Source organism: Agelaius tricolor, unplaced genomic scaffold (assembly GCF_023055355.1).
Source record: "Agelaius tricolor isolate 1412-34295 unplaced genomic scaffold, bAgeTri1.0.p SCAF_11, whole genome shotgun sequence".
Taxonomy (NCBI): domain Eukaryota; kingdom Metazoa; phylum Chordata; class Aves; order Passeriformes; family Icteridae; genus Agelaius; species Agelaius tricolor.
Genome location: NW_027269271.1, coordinates 30,173,763 through 30,187,526, shown reverse-complemented (window position 1 = coordinate 30,187,526; position 13,764 = coordinate 30,173,763). Strand labels below are relative to the sequence as shown.

Genomic DNA, 13,764 nt, shown 5'->3' with positions numbered 1-13,764 from the left:
AGGGAGCTGGGCAGGGGCTGAGTCTGGAGCAAAGGAGGCTCAGGGGGCCCTTGTGGCTCTGCACAGCTCCTGCCAGGAGGGCACAGCCCCAGGGAACAGGTACAGGAGCAGAGGGAATGGCCCCAGGGTGGACATCAGCAGGAATTTCCCCATGGAAAGGGTGCTCAGGCCTTGGAGGGTGGTGGAGCCCACCCACAGCACTGCTACCTTTGAAGGTACCACCTGCAGGACCTTTGGAAGTGTGTCTGAACAATGAGAAGTTCTCCATGTTCCCATCTAGAGAGCTCAGTTACAGCTTGAAGGACCCAAGGCAGACATCCAAGGGGAACATTTATTGTCCCAGCACAGCACCAGCCCCGCCTTCGTTCAGGTGAGCCCTGCACACACCTGGGCCACCTCTCACCCCCTCACAGCTCAAGCACTCGCCCCCACTCACACCAGGGGGCAGTTCTGGAGACACCAGTGAAACAAAACAGGAACACAAACCCCACAGTGCTCCCTTCTGCCTTTGGCCCCAGTGCTTGGGTGGTGACAACTCTCTGCAGAGCCCAGCTCAGCTGCAGGAAGCACTGTGGCTGTGCTGAAGGCAGCTTTCCTTGCTGTCCTTTATTACAAACAGTGTAAACAGAGTGGTGTGGGATCCTGAAATCCCTGCTGGAACATGCAGAGGGCAGGGAATGTTTCACAGCTGGGTCCTTAACACTGAGCAGACTCCCAGCCAGGAGCAGGAGAAGGATGGAAGCAGGGGAGCCCAGGGGTGCTGGTGGAACAGGGGGTACCTGGCTGCTCCTGTTCTGCTGGAATGTGGCTCTGCAGGTATTACAGCAGTGCAGCTGTGCCCTGGGCCAGGCCAGGCTCAGGAGGGAATGGCCAGGCTCAGGAAGAATGCCCAGGGCTCAGGGCTCAGGATAAGCACCCAAGGCTCAGGTGGCAGTGCCCAGGGCTCAGGAGGAATGCCCAGGGCTCAGGAGGAATGCCCAGGGCTCAGGAGCAGTGCCCAGGGCTCAGGAGGAATGCCCAGGGCTCAGGAGGAATGCCCAAGGGCTCAGGAGCAGTGCCCAGGCTCAGGAGCAGTGCCCAGGGCTCAGGAGGAATGCCCAGGGCTCAGGAGGAATGCCCAAGGGCTCAGGAGGAATGCCCAAGGGCTCAGGAGCAGTGCCCAGGGCTCAGGAGCAGTGCCCAGGGCTCAGGTGGCAGTGCCCAGGCTCAGGAGGAATACCCAGGGCTCAGGTGGCAGTGCCCAGGCTCAGGAGGAATGCCCAGGGCTCAGGAGCAGTGCCCAGGGCTCAGGTGGCAGTGCCCAGGGCTCAGGGCTGAGCTGGGAATGCCCAGGCTCAGGAGGGGATGCGGCTCCTCAGGTACTCCAGCACCGCAGCCGTGCCCTTGGCCAGCACGGCGGCGCGAGGCGTGCGGAACGGGTTCCCTTCCAGCAGCAGGCTCCTGCAAACAGGGATGAGTTACTGGGGTAAATCCCCTTGTACCCACACACTCAGCCACTGCATGCACAGTTCTGAGGCCTGTGGAATTCCTGGGGAGATCCCTTTCTGTGCTGCTGAAGGAGCTTGGGTTTCTGCTTCCCTCGCTCTCAGCAGCCGAGCTTTGAGACAGTTGAGTTTTAATTTATGCTGATTAATCAGTGGGGGTGTAGCACACACCCCACTCCTTCAGCCTCTGCCAGGAGGAGCGAGAAGAAAACTTCTGGAATATAGAAAGAGAATTCCAGAGTGGCTCAGGCTGGAAGGGAGCAGTGGGGTCAGCTGGTACAACCTCCCTGCTCAAGGGTGCTGCACCAGCAGTGTGACTGGGAGCACAGGAAATGTCACCCCCACAAGGCTCCACCACGAGCTTCACACAACCCCCAGACCCTCAACATCAGTTCTAAATGATGAAACAACTCCCACAGTTCTCTGCAATACTGAGAAATTAGGGGAAGATGTTATTGAAGAAATTGCCCTGCTCTACAGATGGCCAGAGAGATCCTTTTTGGACAAACCCAACACCCCACCCTGCCAATGGGTGCTTTCTCCTCTGGCAAACACTCCCTGAAGAGCTCAGACAGCAAATGTGTTTGTAAGCAGGCTCCCTGACCCCACACACCTGAGGTTCTCACAGTTGCCCAGCTCTGGGGGCACCTGCAGGAGGTCATTGTTCTGCAGGTCCAGCGTTCCCAGCTTGTCCAGCCCCTTCAGCTGCACGGGGTCGATGGATCCCACCTGGTTGTTGCTGAGCAAGATGTTCTCCAGGGCTGGGAGGTGATACAGGACACTGGGAAACACCTTAAATCTTCAGGAAGAGAAAGGAGGGACAGTCAGAAACAGGGCATTTGGAAGAGGAGCACTTCATAGGAGCCTCACTGAAGTGGCTCCTTGCTCTCACATCACAGGAAAATTGTGTCAAACTCAGCCCAGCTCTTTTTATTATTGTATTAAAAAAAAATCTGAAGAGTTGCTCACCTATTAAAAGCAAGATTTATTGTGTGCAGTCTTTTCAGTGCCTCCATTTCCTCAGGCAAGGCTGTCAGAAAATTGTTTCTGTTATCAGAGAAAGACAAACAACAAGGACTAAACTTAGTCAAGCGCTTGGCTGAGAATACCCAGATCAGCTCCACAGTCTGGGGCCAGTTCACTGCCTCACAGCAGGGGCAAGAGCCTGCCAGGGATTCCCATTCCTGCCAGGAGGACACTCAAAGCCAGCCCTCTAAGGATTCCCATGTATTCCCAGGCAGCCACCAACTGCACAAACCTGCCTGGAAATCCAGCTCCTTGTTTCCAGAGGAAAGCTTATCAAAGGGCCCAGACCCTGGAGCCAAAGTGAATCACTCAGGTCACTCCAAAGTTCCCCAAAATCAATGGACTGAGCTAATCCTGATCTAAACGAGGCCAGGAGCATTTCTCAGGAATCAGAGGAGGACAGGTGACAACGAGGAGCCATCTCTTGCCTCTCTTTCTGGCCGTGCAACAAAATCTGCACCTTCCCTAATTCCTAATTCCCAGGATTTTTTGGTGTGGTTTTCTTCTGGGGAGTTGTGGGAGTGTTTTGAAATAGCAACACCTCAGAACCCTTCTCTGAGTGAGGCAGGATCTCTCCTCCAGCATGTCTCAGAACTGGTCCATTTCTTTTTGTGTCTTCTTGAAGCAAGGCCCAAATTTAGGCCACCTCCTATTCTGGCTCTGGCAGGGAGAGATTTTGGGAGTGGGAGATGATTTCAGTGCTGCCATCCCACTGAACAGATGGCTGCTGTAGGGAGGCAGGCAAAGAAGCTCCCAGGCAAGGAGGTGCAACAACACACATCACCAACCTGAGATCCAAATGTGTCAACTTCTGGAGCAGGCACAGCTCCGAGGAAATGGAGGAGATTTTGTTGAAGCCCAGGCTGACATCACAAACTGAGTCTTTCAGCTCCACAAGCCTGAAGCACAAAAGAAGATGCTCTCACTATGGAAGCTTTGTAAGGTGGTTGCTTTGTAAGTTATTAGAAAACCTGCTTTATTCTACAAATCAAGGACAAGTTATGGTATTTTCTGAAGGGATTTTGAGGAGATCATGCAATGTTACATGTGAGAGCTGCTGCTCCTCCGGCCTTACACGTGGGGTAAGGCAAAGCCCAAATAATTTATCTGCAGTTATCAGACTGTATTTTCTCTCACAAATATTGTTACCAAAGCCTCCTCAGTAAATGCAGTCAGGAGCTGTTTCAGAGACCATGGCCCAGGTGACATCACTGCCACCTCCTGCCCTGGAGATGTTTTAATATTTGGGACTTTACCCACCTTCTTCTGCAGACAAAAAAACTAACCAAAAATTCCAATTTTTTCCCATCTTTTGCTTCTGCTCCCCTGTTGTGCTGTTACAAACTCTGGGAGCATCTGCTGCTGCTTGCAGGTTATCTATTGTACTAACATGTTTTGGTGTAAAGGTTTTCACAGCTCAAAAAGCTCCCTGTTAAACCCCTAAAACAGAATCTCTTGCTTAGCCCTAAAACAAAAGGCAATTAAATGAGAAAACTCTCCTGTCTCCTGTCTGGATTTGCATGGAATGCTGGGGCAGCTGCACACTCCCCCACACCCCATCCCAGGGAATTCAGCAGCCTCTCACACAGTGACACAGCATGGGATGCCCAAGCAGCAGCTCCCAAAACTGAGTCTCTGGAAGCCTTTTTGTCCCTCTGGGATTGCACCTGCCCAAGCTGCCTGTGCCAGAGGTTGTGTTCAGCACACCTGGGAATAAACTGCCCTCAAAAGCAGTGTGGATGATTTTGGGGGGCTCCCAGAGACACAGCAGCCTTCCTCCTGACACAGAGGGATTACTGATTCCCAGCAGTGCCAGGAAAGCCCTTCCTTGGCTGTGGCTGCCCCCAGTGAGTGCACAGCCCCACCTGCACACGAGTGCCTCCCCACCCTGGGCTCTGTGTGTGCACAAACAGCTCAGGGGGAGAAGAGCACGCTGCAAACGAAGGCAGCAGAGCAAACCCCGGGCGGGAATGGCCTCCCAGCAGTACCTGGGGGGGATCTCCCTGAGCTGGTTCTTGCTGAAGTTGACGGCGGTGACGGGATTGGCGCCCACGGCATCGAACACGGCCTCGGGGATCGCGGCAGCCTGCTTGTCACTGGGACAGGAGTGACACCAATTAACACTGCCTGCTAATTAACACAGCACTTCCCCCTTCCTCTAGAGCAGAACACAGGCAGCAGCTGCAGAAAGCTCCCAGCACTGCCCCATGCCCACCAAACAGGATTTTTTTCTGTTTCCCAACCCTTCCAGGTCCATTTAAGGAATAACTGAGCAGGAACTCCCCTGCCATAAGATGTTCTGGGACTTGATGAAAATCATAAAGAGCTTCAAAGGTACTAAAAGCACCTGCTGGGATTCAGCACTTCAACGAGTTACTGCAGAATATCTGGTGATACAAAAAAATAATTCAAACCCCACCATCTAAATCTGCCCATTCCCAAAGACAGGAATTGAAGGGGAAAATGCCCACATGCAGCAGGGTTTGTGGACAGCTTGGTGAGTCATGAAGGTGGGGAAAAACCCACAAGCATAAAATAGGCCAGTGTTCTTACAGCTTCAGGAATGGGCAATATTCCCAAATACCTGTATTCCAACAATTTCAGTGTGGTGATGGCGTGGATGTTGACCTTGGACTGGCTGGGAAGAGTCATGGCTGTCACAGGAGGCTCTTCATTGGGGCCAGGTCCATCATCTGGGGACACCAGAGGGGTGCAGGGACACAGCTGAGCTGCTCTGAGCGGCCCCAGGCAGCTGCCACCACCTCCCTCTAATCCTGCTCTACTCTGGCTCAACTCAAGACCATCAGATTCAGATAATTTCAATCATTGCCTAGTAAAGGGTTTTTTACCATCCTGGATTTGGGGGTTCTTTTAGGGTGAAGGAGGGAGCAGGGCTGACCTGGGCTTTGCCAAGCAGGGGAGGGAGCACTGGAGATGTGATTCTGTGGGGTAGAGAAACTACAAAAACCAGGGAATTCCAACTGGAAATGATGGCCTAGAGCAGCTTTATCCACACTGACACATCTGACTGCAATTTCAGTTACAGCATTACTGTTTACAAACCCTCCTCTATGGATTCCTTTCTGGTCACTCCCCACAATCCACATGAAGAAGCTCCTGCAAGCCTGGAATGGGAATTCCCATCCAGCTGAGCAGGGTGAGTCTGGGTTTGTACAGGATAATGCTTAATTCAGAATGTTTATTATTCAGTAATAGGATAAGAAACTGAAATATCACAGCAAACTGTTGAGTAAAGGAAATTACTACTGCAGGATAACTGGGGGGACCTGGATTTAAACAACCATCTTCCCTAAACTCTAATTTACTTTTATTTCTTAGAATATTCTCTTTAAAATGAAGGGGGGGAAAGCAACATACCTTGGATTTTGCTTCTCAGGTATTTCAGCAGTTCCTGGGTGCCCTTCTTTAAAAAAGAAACAAACCCCAAGTCACTCAGCAGTATTTGTGCAGCTGGGGGGACAATGCAGAGGGACAATGCCAGCACACAGGTGGAGCCCACAGCACTCCCGACTGAAAATCCCACTGAAAATCCCACAGCAGCTTGGGAACTTGCTTAGTTATTATTTTATTTATTCCAGCTGAAAATTTCTGATCCTGAATCACAGCCTCAGGCTGCGCTTCTGTAGCTCCTAATGTGAAGATTTTTGCCGCTTCCGAGAGCAAGTAAAAAAGTTCCAACAAGCTTAATTTCCCTTTAAAAAGCTCCAGCACAATTTGCTGTGGAGAGCACATTTACAGTGTCAGTGAAGCTGACTGCTCACTGTTCTGCTACCTTTTTACAGCCCAAATCATAAACTCTGGGAAAACCGTGGCAGTTTGCATCATTTGCTGTTAAAAATCAGCTCCAAAGATTTCCCTCAGCCCTCTCACAGCAACTCCCAGCGGTCAGACACAGTTGCCACCTGCACAAACCTGAGGGTAGTGAAGCCCAATCTCCTCTGCACTGTTTGTTTTAGGGGAAAGGCAGGCTTGGGGTGTGATTTGACAGGTTTCAGAACCAGGGACTGACCTAAAGTGCTGGATGTGAATGAACATTTCTCATTCCAGCTGATACAGCCTAGGAGACTGGATGAACAGAGAGGGATAAAGGGAATGTTGGAAAGCAGGGAACTGTCACAAGGAGACAGGCAGGGAGAGTGGGGCTGTGCTAAGCATGGCAAGGGAAGCAAACAGGGAAAGGTGAAGGTCAAACTGAAATCTCAGTAACAGATGTGTGGGAAGGAAAGCAGAGAGCAGGGTAAAGCTCCAGAGCCAAGTAATGGCAGGGCAGTTAGCAAAAATAGACCAGGATTTACCAGAAATCAACTGGAAATTCATCAAGAACCAGGAATGGGGTTGGGACTGGAATGAGAGACCTGAGGAAGAGAAGGTGAGCTGGGCAGGGCTGGAGAAGGGAAAAGAAGGATCTGCTGCTCTGCTCCTCTACACTCACCCCAGTCCTTCATCTCAGCATCCACCTGCTCCAAGCAGTGCCTGGGGAGCCCTAGAGCTCCTCCACCAATTGCTCCTCTAAACCAAGTGGAAAAAAATCCAGCCAGGCAGAGAAAATTGCAGCCACATGAATTGACAGGGTTGGTGATGGATCCAGGCAGCACAAACAGAGCAGGCCTGACGGGCTCCTCGTGCCTGGCCTTTGCCCCAGGTGGGAAACACAGCCCAGCAGTGACAATGGCAGCTGAAGCAGCAAACCCTCAGTAATCCAGGAACAGCAGAACCCCAGCATTCCTGACTCACACTCCTTTCCAGGAGCACTTTGGACAAGTGCTCATTAACTCAGGGCACACTCTGCTCCCTCAGCCAGGCACACCAGGGCTTCCCTCTCCTGACAGATGTTACAGATTTCATTGCAACACAGGCTTGTCAGCTCTGCTTATTTTGGGAGCATCCCAGTGCTTCGGGAACATTGATTTTACAACCCTGGCAAAGACACAGAAGTAGGAATGTACAGCACCACTGAGGAGAGGGGCCTGCCAGGGAAAACATCCCAGGGAATTGTGCAGCAGGAGTGGTGGCCAGGCTCCAGCCTCCTGCTGCCCTAAGGACTCCTTTTCCTGGGAACAACTCACACCCTCCCCCTGCTGCCTCCCTACCAGAGAACAGAGCCCTCAATCCTAGAACCTCCATTCAGTCACCACCTTAAAGCCCATCCCACTCCAGCCCTGCCATGGCAGGGACACCTCCCACTGCCCCAGGCTGCTCCAGCCCCAGGGTCCAGCCTGGCCTTGGGCACTGCCAGGGATCCAGGGGCAGCCCCAGCTGCTCTGGGCACCTGTGCCAGGGCCTGCTCACCCTGCCAGGGAACAATTCCCAATTCCCAATATCCCATCCATCCTTCTCCATCTTTCCTGCAGGCCCTGCAAGGCCACACTGAGGTCACCCCCAAGCCTCTCCTCTTTCAGTGAACATTCCCAGCTCTCCCGGCCTTTCCTCCCAGCAGAGCTGCTCCATCCCTGGGACCATCCTGGTGCCTCCTCTGGACCCTCTCCAGCAGCTCCAGGTCCCTCCTGTGCAGGTACCCACACACACAACCAAACCCCAGTGCTCACTTGCAGCAGGTCTCTCCGAATGGTTCTCAAAGGATTTCCCTCCAGGGCCAGGAATTTCAGCTGAGGGAGGTTCCCCAGGGTGTAAGGCAACCTGCAGAGGGAAACAACTGATTGATTCCAAAGCAGCCCTAAAACCACTGCTAAAGAATGTGCAGTGGCTGCTCAGAGGGGATCCTGAAGCCCAAGTTCAAAGGAAAAGATGCAGAATCCCAGATTAATTTAAGTTGGAAAAGTTCTCCCAGGCCATGAAGTCCAAGCTTTGCCCAATCCCCACCTTGTCACTGAGTGCCACCTCCAGGAATTCCTTGGGCAGCTCCAGGGATGGGCACTCCAACCCTCCCTGGGCACTTCCTGAGCCCCCTTTCCATGGGGGAATTCCTGCTGTGCCCACCCTGAGGCTCCCCTGGCCCAGCCTGGGGCCGTTCCCTCTGCTCCTGTCCCTGTTCCCTGGAGCAGAGCCCGACGCCCCGGCTGTGCCCTCCTGGCAGGAGCTGTGCAGAGCCACAAGGGCCCCTGAGCCTCCTTTGCTCCAGGCTCAGCCCCTGCCCAGCTCCCTCAGGGATTCTGCAGCCCCTGCCCAGCTCCCTCAGGGATTCTGCAGCCCCTGCCCGGCTCCCTCAGGGATTCTGCAGCCCCTGCCCAGCTCCCTCAGGGATTCTCCAGCCCCTGCCCAGCTCCCTCAGGGATTCTGCAGCCCCTGCCCAGCTCCCTCAGGGATTCTGCAGCCCCTGCCCAGCTCCCTCAGGGATTCTGCAGCCCCTGCCCAGCTCCCTCAGGGATTCTGCAGCCCCTGCCCAGCTCCCTCAGCTGCTCCTCACAGCACTCCCAAGTCACAGCTAAGTCACAGGCAGAACACAGAACATTTCAGAAGTCTCAGTTTGACCTCAGCATATCTATCCCACAACACCCAGAGGACTCCTTCATTTCCTGAGTCATCCCTTAAGGCCCTTCCCACGGAAGGAAGGAGCTGCCAGCACCCAGCCCAAGTGCCACTATTACCTACTGATGTCATTGTTGGCCAGGTCGAGCCTCTCCAGCTTCTGCAGCACCGTGATCTCCTCAGGCACTGCCTTGATCTTGTTGTCCCTGAGCTCCAGCACACACAGGGAGCTCAGCTGCTTCAGATTCTCTGCATTCAGGATTTCAATCTGATTCTCCCCAGCGTGCAATTCCTACAGGAACAAAGCACCACAACTGTGGTATAACTACTTCATAATTTATCTCCTAAATCATGACATCAGCAGAATGATGATGTGGAGAATACAGACATCTTAATTCCCTTTCATCTGCCTACAAAAGACCTGATTATGTTAAAAGGAAAAACAGTGTATTTACTCCATAGTTACAAAGAAAAAATGATAATGAACAAAGTGAATTTATCCAGAAAAAGTTCCCAGAGATAAAAATAACTGTTGCAGGCAATATTAGATCATCTTTCACTCATTCCTCTCCTGAACACTTTTTATTTTCCAAATCTGGAAAGTCCTGCAAACTCAAAAGGTTGAACAATGAGGGCAGGAAGAGAAGTTGCACATTAAACAGAGCTCTAAACACAGAGCTGTCATCTGGTTTTGATCACAGCACCTCACAAAAGCTGGTGTTTAAAGTAACTGTCATTATTTCAAAGCTTACAGCACAGGCATTTCCAGCAGAGCAGCCATTCCAAGCTCACCTTCAGTAACTTGCAGGAGGGAAGCTCTGGCAAGGAACGCAGTTTGTTTTTCCTCAGGTAAAGCTGCTCCAGGGATGCCATGGTTGCTAATTTAGGGGGTACCGTTTCCAGGTAATTTTTGGTGCAATCCAGTTGCCTCAAGCCTGTGGAAGTCAATGTCCAGTGAGAAACAGAGAAGATAAAAATACCTTTCTACAGCAGCATAATTGTCCTGGGATTTAATTTAAAATATACACAACAACATTTTGCCAAACAGATTCTGGAAGTAGTAACTCTGATTTTCTTGAGGAAACAGTAACTATTTAAGGATCTATTTTAAAACCCTTGCACTGTATTGCTGAACATAAGCATAGCACTGGCTGTTTGGCACTTAATAACCCGAGGAAAGTGATTTACTTTTCATGGCACTGAGATCTGCAGGCAGCTCCTTGAGCTGGTTACAGGCCAGGTTGAGCCGCACCAAGTTCACCAGCAGAGCAAAACTGGTGGGGATGGCTGTGAGCTGGTTGTTGGACACATCCTGCACATGGAAACAGAGAGAGAGCGATGAGAGGTGTCTGAAACATCCCAGCAGTGCTGCTACTGCAAAGTTAATTAGTGGCAGAACAGTAAAATTAGATTGCTGACAACTGGCACGAGTGTGAGAGAAGGAACAACTCCCCCAGGACTGACAGATCGCTGGGGATTTCAGCTTTCCCAAAATATGTCAAACCAAGAACACACTAAAAACAAACCCCACCATGCAGTAACTAGCATTAGAACAGCCACTGGAATATTTGCCAAGGGCTGCTGCTGAATGCCAGGGACTTTAGCTAGCAGATAAACCCTTCCCAAACATAGGAACAGGTCTGAAGCCGTGCTTTACCAGCTCCTCCAAGCTGAGGAGCTGCCCCAGCCCCTCGGGCAGCTGGCTCAGCTCGTTGTGCTGCACCAGGAGGCTCCTCAGATGGGGCAGCTGCAGCAGCTCCTCGGGAAGGCTCCTCAGTTTGTTGTGGCTGGGGTGGAAACATGGAACACAAAGGGAAAGGAAAAACACTCAGGAGATTTCAGGAATGTAACCGCACACAGAACATTTGTGTGCCACGGCCTGCTGGTCAGGACATTGCCACCCCTAAAGAACAACTGACTATCTTTATTTCTTTCTTAAAGAAGACTTTTAATCCTACTCTGAATTTAGAACATTCCAGTTTTTTTGTTTATGTACTTCACACACACAGTGGTAGCATGACTTCTCCTTGTACACAAATTTACAAAATTACCCCAGTAAACAGAAGATTCGGAACCTTCCAGCACAAACAAGATCTACACAGTTATTTACAATGTGCATTATTCATGACTGGAAATGTTCTATCCTCAGAACTGCCAGACTGAAGCAAATAAATGCAAATAAATATTTCGTGTGTCATTATTCAGAATATCACTGTTTGCACCTTCCAAGCAATTGTGACTTTGAATATCAGTGAAAACAATTTCTAGAAACCCAAGGCCACCAGTTTTGATCCAAAATGGATAATATAACAAATATAATATATAATAATACCCTAGAGTGAATAATCTGGAATTAATTTTTTGAAGGAAAGGTTGCTATCCTGCAATCTCACTCACACCCATAAGTTATCGCAGCATTTTTCGTGTTTGATCTGTAACACGGCCTTACCTGACATCGAGTTTCTGGAGATTTTCAAGTTGCCCTAAAGCAGAAGGAAGTGATGTCAGTTGATTGTCATGCACCTGGAAACAGAGGTTTTAGGACACAGTTACTAATTTGTACCTCAGAGGGGTTTTTTTTCGGGAAGAATTTCTCCCCAAAATCCCATCAGTCCCAGCCCTCTGGCAGTTGGAAGCCATTCCCCCTTGTCCTGCCACTCCAGGCCCCTGTGAAATGGATACAGCAGGGAAATGGAAAACAAAGATCCAGGACAACGTTTCCCCGTGTCCTGCAGGGAAGCACCGTCAGAGCACCAAGGGATCCCTGTACTCACGTCCAGCATGGTGAGGGCAGGCAGCAGCTGCACATCCTCCGAGAGGCTCTGCAGCTTGTTGGAGGCCAGGATCAGCTTGGTCAGGTCTGTCTGCTCCCACCAGCGATCCGCAGCTCCGAAGGACAGGTTCTGCTGGGCTTCCTCCGGCGTGTCCAGGTTGATCCTCCACACGTGCTCGGGCACTGCAGCACAAACACAGCCGTCAGCTGAAGCCCGCAGGTGTCTGCTCCAAGATTTCACAGCCAGAGTGCTTTTTGGGTGTAAAATTATTGGGTAGGTTAGGCTGGAAGGGACCCTAATGATCCAACCCTTCTGCCTTGGGGGATGACATATATAGAGACAGATAAATATATATGGACGCATATGGGCATATACATATGTAAGTACATATATACAAACATACATCTATCCACAGCTACATATATATATACGTGTACACGTATCTATAATACACACATCCCAACAGTCACTCTCCAGTCCATTGTGTTCTAGAGATATTTTTGCAGAGATATCAAGAAAAGCCGATGGACACATGCCAGAAACAGAGAACAGCGAGCAGATGGTGCTCCCCGGGAGCAGCCCCGGCGAGGCCGGCTGGGCTCACGCACCGTGGGTGAGGCCGCGTCCCGCCAGGTTGAGCTGCCCGCTGCGCCGCGCCAGCCGCAGCAGCCCCTGCGGCACCGCCGGCGGCTCGGCCGCCCGCCCGAACCCCGGCCCCGCGCCGCCGCCACCGCCCGCCCGCGCCCGCCGAGCCGCCGCCATCGCCGCCACAGCCCGAGCGGGGCCGGGGCGGGGCTGGAGTCGCGCTGCAGCCGCTCGCTCGCTGCCGGAGCCGGGGCTGGTGCCGCCCGCAGCCGGAGCCGCCCGCCCGCTGCAAGGCGTGGCCCCGCGGGCGGACCCGGCCCAGCCCCGGCGCCGCCATTTCCCGCCCCGCCGTGCCGAAATGGAGCCCCGGGACGCGCCGGGGCCGCGCTGCTCGGGGTGTTGTACACGGACACACGAGGAACAGCACACGGAACGGCGCTTTCGCATCCGTTTATTGGTTTTGCTTTCCGCCTAAGCCCTGTGCGCAGCTACACTGCGGGCTCCTGGGGGCCTGTGCGTGGCTGGGCTCCGTGATCTCCAGGGTCTGTTCCATCCTCCGCAGAATCTCAGGATGGTTTGGGTTGGGAGGGATTCCATGGCCGGGGTGGAATGAGATGATATTCAAATTGTTTGGAAGGTGCAAACAGCGATGTTCTGAATAATCATACACAAAATATTCCACGCCTTCCACTGTCCCAGGCTGCTCCCAGCCCCAGTGTCCAGCCTGGTGTTGGACACTCCCAGGGATCAGGGGCAGCCACAGCTGCTCTGTGCCAGGACTTCCCCACCTTCCCAGGGAAGGATTTCTCCCCAATATCCCATCCAGACCAGCCCATGGAACGAGCCCCGTGCCTGCAGGTCCCACCAGCAGCTCCCAGTGAGAGGAAAATGCTGAAAAAGGAATGTGGCCCCATGTTGGAGTGTAGTTCTCTTTGCTCTGTAACAGCACATCTGTGTTTCAAACACTCCCCTCGTTGAAAAATGCTTCTACGAATGAATGAAAAGTAATTAGTGAAGGTTTAAGTACATTAGTCAAGTTTGTAATTCGGGAAACTCACTTCAGGCACTTGAATAAAGATATTGGCCTCATTTGTTTTTTTACCAGTGTTCTTGAATCCCCCTACTTCTTTTTTCTCCTCTCTCAGTGGAGGCAGAAACACACAGAAAATACTGGGTATTTCAACTGATTATTTAAAAAAAACAGTGGTGCTTAAAAATGGGTTTTAAGGACTGCAGAGGGTGAGTGCTCTGTGCCTCAGGGCCCCTGGTAAAAACACCGTGTCACTTGCATCTCATTCAGTTTCAATGCTGTTGGACAGCAAAGTTCCACGTGGAACCTTGCTGACAAATTCAAATCTGGAATTTAAATAAGCTTTTGGCAATTCAGTAATAGATACAGCATCTGTAATACTTCATAAGTGGAAATGTGATATCTGCTAAGGGAGGAG

At 51.8% G+C, this 13,764-nt stretch overlaps 1 protein-coding gene across 3 annotated transcripts; it reads right to left on the bottom strand.

Annotated features, from left to right (window-relative positions):
• Window positions 1-317: 317 nt before the first annotated feature.
• LRRC40 (leucine rich repeat containing 40) lies at window positions 318-12,587 on the bottom strand. Of its 3 annotated transcripts, XM_071436988.1 has the most exons (16): window positions 12,340-12,585; window positions 11,732-11,913; window positions 11,407-11,480; window positions 10,615-10,744; window positions 10,146-10,269; window positions 9,750-9,892; window positions 9,077-9,249; window positions 8,078-8,168; window positions 5,889-5,934; window positions 5,095-5,203; window positions 4,499-4,606; window positions 3,299-3,409; window positions 2,454-2,531; window positions 2,098-2,283; window positions 1,291-1,440; window positions 318-1,230 (listed from the first exon to the last, which is right to left on the bottom strand). In XM_071436988.1, exons 1-15 carry the CDS (start codon window positions 12,491-12,493, stop codon window positions 1,335-1,337), a joined length of 1,815 nt encoding a protein of 604 aa, XP_071293089.1. In that variant the 5' UTR covers window positions 12,494-12,585; the 3' UTR covers window positions 318-1,230; window positions 1,291-1,334. The 3 variants fall into 3 exon arrangements, with proteins under 3 accessions (XP_071293089.1, XP_071293090.1, XP_071293088.1); XM_071436989.1 differs by having other exon boundaries at window positions 318-1,440; window positions 5,889-5,931; window positions 12,340-12,587; XM_071436987.1 differs by having other exon boundaries at window positions 318-1,440.
• Between the last annotated feature and the right edge of the window lie 1,177 nt (window positions 12,588-13,764).